Source organism: Camellia sinensis, chromosome 15 (genome assembly GCF_055761805.1).
Source record: "Camellia sinensis isolate YWXY chromosome 15, ASM5576180v1, whole genome shotgun sequence".
Classification (NCBI taxonomy): domain Eukaryota; kingdom Viridiplantae; phylum Streptophyta; class Magnoliopsida; order Ericales; family Theaceae; genus Camellia; species Camellia sinensis.
Genome location: NC_138975.1, coordinates 75,514,923 through 75,527,967, shown reverse-complemented (window position 1 = coordinate 75,527,967; position 13,045 = coordinate 75,514,923). Strand labels below are relative to the sequence as shown.

Here is a 13,045-nt window from a genome sequence, read left to right as displayed (position 1 = left end):
CAAATTCAAATCTATTTAGCTAAATATCTTGAAAAATTAAAATTTCAAATTTCCTAATTTAGATTAAAAAATCAAAAATAGGAGGAAATGAAGATATCAATTACAACTTGAAAAAAAAAAAAAGAAAAAATCAACTTACAACATGTTTGGTTCCAGAAAATTGAGTTCACTTTTCAGAAAATTGAGATTTTTTGTTTTTCGTATTTTTTTATTTTTAGTGATTTTTTTAATATTTTTTTTAATAAATTTTTTAGATACACTTAATCAAAATATACTTTAAAAGTATAATATTTGTGAAAAAAAAAAAACTTGAAAAAATTAACCAAATACAAAAAAATATAAAAAAAATTTCATAAAATTCAATATATTTTCGTATTTTGTTGTATTTAATGAATTTTTTAATTTTTTTTTTAAAACTTTTTAAGCATATTAAGATTAAGTGAATCTAAAAAATAAAAATAAAAAATCTGATTAAAATATTTTTAAAAATTATTAAAAATACAAAAATACGAATTAAAAACTCATAAAATTATTTTTGAAAACTCCAAACCAAACAAATCTTTTTTTTTTTTGGTTTTGATTTTACGCTTTAATTTTGGAAAGATTGTTAAAAGTTAATTTTTTTTCACTCTATTTAAAAGATGATGAAATTAAAAATTGACTTTTTGACTTTTGACTCGCTTTCCCAAAAGGCTAAGTTAACAGTTTAACTGAAAACCCTTTTACGGTTTCTAATTGAAAATATAAAACAAAAGGGGTAGTCAGCAATTTATGCCAATATATGGGCATTGTCGGTGATTTTAATAAAGCTAGGGTTCAAATACAAAGAAAGATGGAAGTGAGTTAGCGAGAGAGACCGGACTGCGTAAGCGCAACCTTTGAATCAGGGGGAAGAGAGAGAGAGAGAGAGAGAGAGAGAGAGAGAGAGATGGGGAGGACGAGAGCGATGGCGTGCGTGTTTCTCTTTGTATCGCTTTTCGTACAAGCTACAATTGAAGTCTCCTCAACATCTTCACATCTTACACCTGAAAGTCAAGTTCGTTCTCTCTCTCTCTCTCTCTGATGTATGTATTTGTATTTATTTGTTAACGTTTTGATTTTTGTTTGAACCGTTAAAATTGATATACTGAAGAAGCAAATAAAAATGGTGTTTGGTTGTATTACTCATCTATTGAATTGGGGTTTTAATCTAAACAGAATCGGAATTTAGTTCATAATGTGTGTGTGTTTGTGCAGGTCTGCTACCCGCGAATTATGAACTAATATTTCTTTTTTCAATTGATCTACCGATTGATTTTGAAATTACTGAGCCCTTATTAATCTTATTTACTGTTTGGTTGCTGAGAAAACTGAGAAAAGGAGGAGAATCTTGAATTTTGTACTTTATGTATTTGGTAAATGGAAATATGACCAAGGCATAGCCAACTTGATCAATTTGGTTCAATTAGGAGTAAAAGCTCTCTTGTTAATAATAAATTTGTAGCCTCACAAATTTTAGTTTCTCCCCCCTTGCATTTGAGTTCCTCGGCAACCAAACAAAGAATTATGTGAATTAATTTTTCTGGTTTTGAGGCAGCACCCCATTCGGGAAATGAATTGTGTGTTTGACAGTCACTTGTGGATCTTTGTGCTGCTCGGATAGGAATTTTAGCTTTTCATTCTCTCTGATGTCGTTAGTATTACACTGTTATTCTTGTTATCAACTTTGTTCAATATAGCTTATGTCTCATTCGGTTGTAAACCTTCTCTGTTTGTCTTTGTTAATTTTGCTTAGCTGGTTGGTTACCAAATTCCTTTACTCTTTCACAGTGCCAGCCTTGAGCAAAGGCAAAGAAGGCAACTTCCTTGGGCTCCCAAATTTTGACAAAATTTAGGGCCCCCTAAATAATTTCAATCCTTATAGTATTAGTATACTAAAAAATAAGGCTCATTCTAACTTATCTAAGTTCACAATCTAAAACCAAAATGTATTTTTTTTTGTCAATCGGTAGGAGATTACAAATATAAGACAATTACATCCAACTGAGTAATCATAGCTAAACCACAATACAACACATATCTGATATCCAACATCTAACCCAACAAAGAGCCTCATAATATAAGAGAAATCAATAACACAACAAACAACCCAACAACCAACATAACAAAAAAAAGTTTTGGTCCCTCTATTCAACAATGGGAGAAAAACTATCCATGATTGTCTCGAGAAAAAAAAAAAAAAAAAATTCAAATCTAAAATTGATTAAATATTAGTTCGTCAACAATGTCGCAAAAAGATTAAACGAATTAGTCATATTATCTACTAAAAATGATATAATAGATAGGCTAGATTATGTTAGCTTAATTAGCAACTGTATCTAAAAATGTGAGAAGTGTAATAGTTAGTTGATACAGTTGGTGTAATTTTTATTTCATATCACAACTTTAGATTTTGTTTAATTATTTCTCTTTTGTGAATTGGATATTATTAAACTATAAAGCAACAAAATCATATTTTTATCTCTTGAAATTTTTGTAATAATTTCTTCATGCCTTGATCTATGTAACTAAATTTTAGGGTTAATTACATTTTACCCCCTCATGGTTAAAGCGAAAAACACATCTCCTCCTTATAGTTTATAAATATACATATCACCTTGTGGAGTGGAGTGTAAAATCTACCTCAATTAATATTTTTGATAAAAAGTCAATATTACCCTTATTTTCTTCTCTAATTTTTTTTTTCCATACCACCAACACTGCAACTTTCTCTCTCTAAAAGTAAACTCAACCAGCCCCTCCATAGTTGCCCCAAACAAGCACTACCTCCTTCCTATCACCTGATGCAACCCAATTAATAAATGGGACTGTAGCAGCAACACAAAATGTCTGAATGATGTTTGTGAAATTTGCGAAAATGAAATTTTTCCCTAGTCTATTTTTTGGCCTTTCTCCTCTCTTATTCTTTTGCAGCTACCATGGCTATGCAAGAGCAACGACCCACTCCTTTCCTTTGTCTTCTTCCTTGAAGCACACTAAACATCCAATAGAAATCCAGCAACCGATTGTTGCAATCACGCAACAAAGCTCAGCCCATCTCCCATCTTATTACCGACTACACTCCCAACACCAACCTGCATCACCCGTCTCTCTTCTTGACTAAGTCACCATCAACCACCTTCCTCTCTTATGGCACCCATTGTGGTCGCCACCACTACAATTTGGGTCTTAGCTTAGTTGGTTGTGTGTGCCTATAATACAAATGTGTGTTTGTATGTAATGATAAGGAGAAGATGGAGGATGATGGTAGAAGAAATAGGTAGTGGAAAGTGGTGGCGGTGGTGGTTTGGGTGGCCTAGGGATTGCCAGACTACCATGGGAGACCATAGTTTCAATGGTGGTGATCTTAGGTTGGTGATCTTAGGTTGTTGTAGGAAGTGAGGGAGAAGGACATGAAGACGATAGGGAGGAGATGGTGGGGTGATCTGTGCAGTGCAACAGCAGTGAAGGGAAGAAAGAGAAAGGAAGAAAAATAAAAAGGAGAAAAGGAGAAAAGGGCAAATTCGTCATTTTCTCAGTTCAGTCTTGTCACACACGCTCAGTTTAGTGGGTTTTAGACACACACTATTAATTTTGACAGAATCTGTTACTTTTACATTGCACTCCAAATTACAAGGGGGTTAACTGTACATTTTTTAATCATGAGGAGGTAATGTGTTATCGGCCTAAACCACAAGGGGGTAATTTGTGATAATATGTGCAAGCAAACTTTGTGTGGGTACTAACAAATAAAAAAATTATGAGTACTTAAACAAATTTTTTTTTTTTTTTTTTGGGGGATAAATATAAGAACTCAACAATTTTATCCACAAATTTATTTTTTGTTTTTGCATAGAGGGCCCCATTTTTAAAGTTCGCCTACAGTCCCGACTAACTCAGGGCTGATCCCACTCTTTCATGTGTGTGCATATGTATAGATGTTTTGAATATGTATGTACACGTTTATGTATATTCCATTTGTAATATGAATTATTGTGTCAGTTTCTACTTATCTAACACATCCAGTTTGGACTGCAGGATACAGAAGGGTATGCAGCTAAAAGGTAAATTTTGTGTCATTAGATTAAACTAACTTCTTATTATAACTTTTAAAGCTGAAATATGAACAAGCAAGTATGAGGTGTTATTCTGTGGTGCTTGTAATTGGTACATTTGTTGCCTGATGATGATGTATATTATACCTTTTCTTTTTCTTAAATTAAAGTTGGCAACTAATCTAGGTTTTAATTTGAGGTTTAGAACACTGAAGCAAGAAGAACAATATGCTCATGAAGTACATTGTTCCAGAGAAAGAAGTAGAGCAGCTTGGAAAGTCATTGAGGAGGTGACCTACAAATATATTTTGTAGATTAGCTATGCAATACTGTGTGGATTGGCTTGTTTTATTAGTGTTTAGGCTGATTACGTGTCCATATACCTTGCAGTATCTGATGCCATTTGTGGAACGAGAAAAGTATCAGATTTCAAGAAAGTGTAAACTTCATCCCGACAATGATATTTTTAGAGATCAGGAGCAACATAAGATTCATCTGGATGTAAATGAATGGCGTTGTGGATACTGTAAGAAAATCTTCCGAGCGGAGAAATTTCTTGATCAACACTATGACAACAGACACTATGATCTCCTAAATGTTGTATGTGGGCCCCTGTTTCCTTGTCTTTCTCAATTGCGATTGTTTATATTCAAGCTGCAGTTTTTCAAAATTGTCATGTTATAAAGGAACACTAAAACCCTTTTGTTGTTTCACTATTACACATGTTGCTCACTGTCATTGATGAAGATGCTCGTTTCTGTTGTTTGCAATGTTGTCAAACCCAGACTGTTGAGTGAAGTGGAAAAATGACCGGGTCAAGGTTTAGTGGTTCAACCGTCGGATCAACCGGAATCAAACAATGACGTCATAATTATATTATAAATATATTAATAACTATGTATAAATAAAATATACGTATTAAAGTTACAAAAATACATACTTATATTATTAATTTATTTTCAATTCAAGATTTAAAAGGCTATGCTTTGTGTTTTTTTCTAGCAAAAGATTGTAATCTTTTTTAATAAAGTTAGAAACATGATAAATAATATATATCTCCACACATATGGTAAGAATATTGGCTAGCTCAGTGGTTAGGAGTTGTGCCATCATTGGTTGAAACGCAAGTTTGAGTCTCCATTGTTTCACTTTTTTAAGTCATGTTGTGCGCTTGCCCCAGTGATGATGTGGACGATTTACATGTACCAGCTGCGGTTCTCACGGGCGACCGATTTAACCGCGGTTTCAAGCGGTTTATCCAAAAAACACCAATTCTTGCACAAGTCTGGTTTTGAGGGTTTATTCAAACCAAAACCTGGACCGGTTGATGGTTTAATTTGTTGCACCGGCTGGTCCGGTCCGGTTTCAAAAACATTGGTTGTTTGTATAATTATTTTGACTTAGTTAACACAGCCCGTAATTTTGTTATTCTTCGATTCGTGGTATTAACTTTAAAACTTCTTAATCTCTTGTACTTTGCGGAATTTGTCATGATTTTGTACTCAACTCATCCAAAAAAGCATTGTAACTGTAGCACAACTTACTTCTTGTCTGCTACTTAAACATATATCACTTCCATTATTTTGTTAAGCACTGCAACACGTTACATTTTTGGTCTTCATTCCATTATCTGGTTGAATTAGGCAGCCCATCATCAGTTACCTAAATTATTATGATTATATACAAATTTAAATAAGAATCAGAAGATAGATTTTAACCTTTTCCTTTGTACTTATTTAGTTCACTTTAAGATGTTGTATAAGAGGGTGTAATAACTAAGCTAATTCACTGAAGCTATTTTTTATTTTTTTATAATTTATATTGCTCATAGCCATTTTAGAATGTTAGCGGAAAGTGGGGGTACCCATATTTGGTTGCTATGTGGCAAGCCTCGTCTCTGACTCTATTAATATTGGCACATGAACTCCAAGTGACGAGTTGTCATGATGCCACGTCATCTCCACAATATAACCATTGGGGCCGTGAGCCTAGCCTAAGCAGGGGCACACAGAGTATGGCAATCCTTGCTGGCACACACTCAATGCCTTAGACTCGAACCATGAAGCCAAGAAATGTGGCCTACAATCCTTGAGCAAGGCATGCTTGGAATCCCACTCTCAGCTTGGCTAAGTAACTCTCAACCAAAGCATCCTCAAGCCTCAATAGCACACTCTATCAAAAAAGAAAAAAGAGAACACTCACTCTCTAGCCTGGCGCACCATCTCTACTATAGTTGCCTTGCCCTCCTTCAATTGAGTCACGCGTCTCCAAATACTTCATCTCACAAGATTTGTGCCTTGATGCCACATTGCATACCTAGGCAGGGAGAAGAGCCTAAGAACCTCTGTCCGGATAACCATAGAACTTGTCACTTGGAGGCTAGAATTGAAGGTTTTCCTTTCCCTCCTTGAGGGAACTTGCACCTTGACTAGCCTTAGAGAGAAAGAGACAAATACAAGAAGACAAGGCTAGCGCTGACCAAGACATGTGAAACTTGTGAAGCATATCACTAGAGCCCCTCTGATATAGCTTTCTAAATAAGTCATACCTACCATTGCAACTCCATGATATGAAGTGATACCTTGAAATTGTCTAACCAAGGGGGTTGAGCCATATGTCCAAGAGTGACTTGTCCCCAATAGTTTGGTCAACCTGCATAAGGAGTCTCCTCCTTGCATAAAGACAAGAACTGGCCATCTCTTTACTCTCTAGCATCAAATCTGAGACTCTCTACTGCCACTCTCTCTCACCCAAGGCTGCCCCCACTCTCTTTTTCTCCAACTCAGGTTGTCCCATGCCATCACTATGCCTACCATCTCATCACCTCACCATCCACAATAAGTATTGGGACAAGCATAACTTTCGAGAGGAAGGGGGAACAGGGATTGCCATTCCTGCTAAAACAATAATGACAAGTCTCATTATTATGGAGGAAAAACTTATGCACGAGCTATGTGTTTTTTTAAACTATATTGCTCATCGCCATTTTAGAATGTTAGTGGAAAGTAGCACAAGCACAAGCTTTGAAAGTAAGGGGGAGCAAGACTCCTGATTCCTTTGTAAACAATCACGATAAGAGTCAGACAATGTTTTATCATTGATCATATCCTTTTAGCATTCAATTCCATGTTGTTTTGTGAATTTTTTGAGGATGAGTTTCTATTTAAATTGGAATAGAGGATATATAGCATATGGTACTATTATACGTCAAATTTGCTCTAGGTTCCTTTTTTGATAATGTCAATAAATTCAGAGTCATAGCAAATGCGTAGCAGATCTATGTGGAGCATTGCATTGTGACCTTGTGATGGATTCAAATTCAAAATTTCGTAAAACCAAATGCAATCCAGCTGCTGCTGCAAGAAATCGCCACTTATGTGAGGTTGTTTTTGACAACTATATCTCTTGCATTGTTGACCACAATGTTTATTCCATGATCATTTTTATCTGGTATCTTCTGTGCAGAGTCTTGCTGATAGTTGTTTTCCTGTTAATCAGAGCCCCTCAGCAAACCGTCTTCATGGTACTCTTTTATATATTTCAAGAAGACATGCATGCTATACGTTTTCTTCTGCTGTTACTTGTAGTGCTTACAGTGGACTTTTGTTGATTGTATTGGTAGAATTGTTTTTGCGGCAATTCTGTGATGCTCACACTTGCTCAGGAGGACGAAAACCCTTTTCCAGAGGGGGCCAGGTAAGGCTTCAGTCTTTAATAGCTTGGATGTTCTTGGTATAGCAATTCACTTTCAAGATTTCACATTTTTAATTGTGTAAATGTGAGAGAGTTCTGATTTATCTGCCAATATAGATGTCACACCCTGCAAGGTGTTGCAATGTGCCTTGGCAAGCTAGACATACACTCTCCTAGATAACATTTTGGTCAAATAAGTAAATCGACATCTTAAAGGCTTATTTTTCTGTCAAATGGAGGAATTCATACTTTTGATAGACCAAGTATTTTGGGTTATATTCTCTTTGTTGCAGCAATATGTGATTTTCTTAATTTTTGCTGTTGAATTGGTTATTCTGTGCAGAAGCATACAAGCATTTTGTACTTGGCTATTTCAATATTGGTCTTGATGTTCCTCCCTGTCTTCTATGTCATTGTTTATTTGTACCAAAGGTGTCATTCTAAAACCTTTCTAATTACTGCATCTTAATTTTTTGCAGTGAATTTATAGTGCTTTTTGTTGATATCTGCAGAGAAATGAAAAAAGGAACCCAAGAGCTGAAGCGAATCTCACAACTTGGACGAAAAACAAAGCCCTCTTAGTTGGTAAATTTAAGCTGCTTTGCTAGAAGACTTAATTAGACTGCCAAAATTGAGGTAATCTGAAGTACGCTTTATTAACTGAACCAAGCTTAATGACTTTGCTGACCATAAGAGTTAGTTATTTGGCCATTATATGGTGGTATGATGATTTACCAACCACTGCAGGGTTGTTGTTTTTCTTTCTATTTTATTTTTTTAAACAGGAGAAGAGGTGTTTATGTTAGTTATTTTTTAGTTACTCTATTTTTTGTACAGTTTGAATGTATAATGTACTTGTGCGAAGATAAAATTTATAAAAGTTTTAAGGTTAGCTCTTCTTTGTGATTTTTAATCGTGTGATGCAAGTACTTGAGGTCGACTGCTTATCTGCCTTGGCTCTACAAATAATTTAATTTTTGAGCTTTATGTTCTTTTTTGGGTAAGTAGAGCTTTATAGTCCTTTCTTCTCTAGAATGATGTGCAATCACTGTTATAATACCCAATGATTACTTTCAATAGTCATTATGCCACTTCGGTAGTTTTTGAGGAATGGAATGTCAGGAACAATACTCATGATTGCTGTTCCTTATGTTTCTAAAAAACTGTTGTCACGGTGTAATAATGACTAATAAAAGTTATTCTAACAATCACATAGAATCTTAAATTGGGACAACGGCTCCATTATTTTTTTGGCTGCAGTTAATCTGAGTAACGTAAATTACAAATGAATTTTATATGTTATAGCTCTACTCTTCTTTCTTTGTAGGCCAAGCTCTTTCAATTGTCAATCAGCATGAAGATTGGGGACGATGACAGAATCTTTGATTGTGGAGATTTTTATGTGCCAATCTGAATGCCCTTCGAATATGTTCCCCTGTATAACTAATTGCTTTGTCAATAGAAAGCCTCAGGTCAGAAGATTTGTGCGGCAACTTGCTCATTTGTTTTGGCAAGGTGTGACATCCCAACATCTCAAAAATTATGGCTTTTGTTGTAGAAGGAAAACATCGGAAGACAAACATTTTTTTGTGATAAACGAGCATCAATCAATAGTGATTTACCTACCGTAAAACAGGTTTGTTCTTCCAGTAGGTATGATTGTGCTTGCACTCAAAACCACTGTTGCAGCTAACTGTTGATTTCATAATGATTTTCTAACCTGCATTTGAGATCATTCGTGAAGCCATTCTATTGAACTATGCCTTTGAGTCTAATCAGAATGTGTTCACAGTTCCAAACTAAAGACCCAACTTTTTTCTTTTGAACTGTTGAAGCCTACTACTAGTATGCCTTGATATACATGGGCTGGGCTGACTCAACTGTGAGAGCTGCAGCAATCTCTCTTCCCAAATTTCTGGTGGGGTGTGTGTGTGTGTGTGTGTGTGTGTGTGTGTGTGTGTGTGTGTGTGAGAGAGAGAGAGAGAGAGAGAGAGAGAGTATAATAGTTAAGAGCTGTGTTTGCATAGGTCAGGTTTGGGTTCCATTACAGTCCACATAGACTCAACAACTTATACACTACTGTACTGAATTACGGAAAATGAAATGATAAAAAAATAAAAAAATAAAAAAATAAAAAAAATAAAAAATTGGTTACGCTGTGTCATTTTGGTGACATGGTATGACAAATCAATCATTGTCTCATGTATGTATATATTCACACTTACTATGTATACATGTCAGTTAAAGCATCTCCAACGATTCACTAAATTTTTCATCAAATTTCAGTAAAAAAAGACAATTTTCTTAATTTGATACAGACTGTTCCAATGGTTGTCATCAAAGCAAGGGTCGACCGGTTAGTGTATCTTTTTTTTTTTACTTCTTTGAACCTTTTGACCTGTTTGAACTAACCTATTTGCAAGGGAACCAGTCGACCGGTTGGTCTTCCCCAACGGTCACGCACAGTAAATTGGTGAAATTTTTCCCTTGTTCTCACTTTGATGAAAAATTTGGTGAATTCTCGTTTTGATATCAATTTGTTGAAACCATTAGAGCTGCAAAAAAGTAATTTTTTTACCAAATTTTAAATTTGATGCAAGGTTTGGTAAAGCGTTAGAGATGGTCTTAGTGGAATGAGTTAGATAAAGTGGTTACAATTATATGGTGGATTTGTACTTTATTCCCGGCAGGTGATAAAGTGCGTTAATTAAAATAATAATAAAAATGAATTTAAGATTGATTAAAATATATATATATATATATATATATATATAACATAAGAAACGTGTTTTGAAAACACTTTTTTGATTAAAGTATACTTAAAAGCTTAATTAATCAAAAATGAATTTTGTAAAGACATTTTTACAAAAATTTAAAATTACAATAAAAATATATTTTTTATTTTCAACTTACATATTTTTATTTTTTAGCAAAAATATTTTAGGGAAAATTATAAAATAAAATAAAAACCCCCAGGGTTTGAGTTATATAACAAAATAAATTCTTAGTTTTTAATTTTATCAATTTAAACCTTATATTTTAAATTTGTTTTCAATTTAAACCATTTGCCTATTTTTATTAAGTAAAATCAATGAAACAAATGAATATTTGTCATTAAACTCATGAAAAAATGTATTTTAGACATTTTGGCACCGTTTCGCTTATGGGTTGGGGTTAGCTAATAATATAAAATGTCACATCAAAAGTATAACCATTTCATTTTTTTCTCACAACTATCAAATCAATTATCAAAAAAAAAATCAAATCAATCAAAATTTTATCCCAAACAGAACTTTTTTAGCCATGTTAAAATAGCCAAAAAGCTAGGCTAAAAAAGTTTATCCCAAACGCCCACATTGAGTTTAATGATTAAAATATTTTTTCCGTCGATTTTGCTTAATGAATACTTCACGAAAATATGCTAATGGTCTATATTAAAAATAAATCAAAAGATTAGAATTTAAATTGATAAAATTGAAAATTCAAGATTTATTTGAATTTTTAAGGTCTCTAATATTAAAATTTTATAAGATAAATAATATATAATATTTTCATATTAATTGGAATCCCTCAACATTTTCATAGAGAAATTTCAGCTCCTCACGGAGAAATTTCACCTTTCATAGAGAAATTTCAACTTTTCACAGAGAAATCTCTCTTTTTATAGATAAATTTCAGCTATTCATAGAGAAATTTTGAATTTTTTCTGGTGTGATTATAGAGAAATTTCATTAAGGGACCTTAACTAATAAGAAAAAATATATTAGATCTCTCTTATTACCCAAAGTTAGAGAAGAATGTTTCACTGATTTTTTCAGTTTATTTTGTTACATGGCTCAACTCTAGATTTTTTTCTTTTTTTTTCTTTTTTGTAATTGTCCCAATATTTTATAGGGGAAATTGGTCATAAATCTAATATAAGAAGTTTATAAGGCATTAGGTCTAGTAGATATTTTTTATTGGTGAGAGGTCCACCATTTATGTAATAGTTTGGTGAGAAGTCCATTTGTTAGTTTTGGAGGACATTATATTTCCAATTTTATTTCTTAATTTGTTTGTTGACTTTTTGTTGACTATTGTTCAAATTTATATCTATCTGTTCAAATTTATATCAAAATGTACAAATTTTTTGACTATTTGTTCAATTTTTTGTACTTCTTGATTCAAAATTTTGTTTCTATATGGTCAAACCAAGTCTATATTTTGTCAAATATTTTTCTATTTTGTTGAAGTTTTGTATATATCTGTTGAACCTACTCTATCTAGATAGAGAGATATCTGCTAACTCTTCTTCTTTTTTTTCCTAACAAATAATCTTCAATTTCTATATGCTCCTATGTGCAAAAGTTATTTGTTCAAAAATCTGTTCAAAATTCCTATCTGCAGAAATCATTTTCTCTATCTGTTGGAACACAAAGCAAACTAAATTCTATCTGTTTAATTATTTGTTGATTTCTTATCTGTGTTCAAATTTTGAACCTATTTCAACCTATCTGTTGAATTTATTTTATCTATTGAAATGAACGCCTATCTGTTAAATTATCTATCTGTTAAAAGTACTATCTATTAAAAATATATTTAGCATTTTTTAAGCTAGATTTCAGATCTGTTCAAAAAAAAAAAAAAAGGAATAAAACAATGCTAGAGATAGATCTATGAATGCTGAATGTTCAAAATTCTAGAAAGTCTTCATGATCATTATCATCATCAAGAAGACTTTCCAGATCTGAGCCTTGAACACAAATCTGAGCCTTTAACAACAGCAACAAATAGAAGGAAAAAATTTGACCTCAACAACACATATTTTCAGATCTTCACATATCTATATCCATACACACACATATAACATATGTAAAACCCTAGATTTGAAATACAAACACATATCTATACAAACACATATGCACACAAATCTCAGATATGAGATTTAGCACGAGCTTTGTCAGAGAGAAAGGATTGCGAGAAGCAAATCCATTCCATCACACACTAGCACTGCAACTTTGAAACATCTGATACTTAACGGCGTTACCAAAACGACGCCGGTACTCTGGCTCCCAAACGTGATCATTACCGAATACTTGATAAAGATACGATACTCGTCGGAGATAAAGGTTCTGTCATTGAACCGAACTCGACCGTTAATTTTGAACAAGAGATTGAGTATTCCATCAGCTTAGTAGTGGCTGAGAACGACACCGTTGTACGGAGCCACCGGGATGGTGGTGCCGAAGACAAAAAGGGACTAGACTTAACATCATGGTGGCCTTTATAGGTTAGAGAGA

The 13,045-nt window shown here is 33.5% G+C and overlaps 1 protein-coding gene across 1 annotated transcript; it reads left to right on the top strand.

Annotated features, from left to right (window-relative positions):
* Positions 1-776: 776 nt before the first annotated feature.
* LOC114284162 (C2H2-like zinc finger protein) lies at positions 777-9,399 on the top strand. Its single transcript, XM_028227058.2, has 10 exons — positions 777-1,036; positions 4,057-4,082; positions 4,279-4,363; positions 4,464-4,673; positions 7,327-7,455; positions 7,539-7,596; positions 7,696-7,769; positions 8,110-8,198; positions 8,279-8,402; positions 9,094-9,399. Exons 1-9 carry the CDS (start codon positions 929-931, stop codon positions 8,346-8,348), a joined length of 849 nt encoding a protein of 282 aa, XP_028082859.2. The 5' UTR covers positions 777-928; the 3' UTR covers positions 8,349-8,402; positions 9,094-9,399.
* The last annotated feature ends 3,646 nt before the right edge of the window (positions 9,400-13,045 follow it).

What these genes read in the sequence shown, in the direction of transcription:
- LOC114284162 (XM_028227058.2), top strand. Translation starts at nt 929, where the DNA reads ATGGGGAGGACGAGAGCGATGGCGTGCGTGTTTCTCTTTGTATCGCTT. An exon ending in ATCTTACACCTGAAAGTCAA is followed by an intron (nt 1,037 to 4,056) that starts GTTCGTTCTCTC and finishes TTTGGACTGCAG; the next exon opens with GATACAGAAGGGTATGCAGC. An exon ending in CTCAGCAAACCGTCTTCATG is followed by an intron (nt 7,597 to 7,695) that starts GTACTCTTTTAT and finishes TTGTATTGGTAG; the next exon opens with AATTGTTTTTGCGGCAATTC.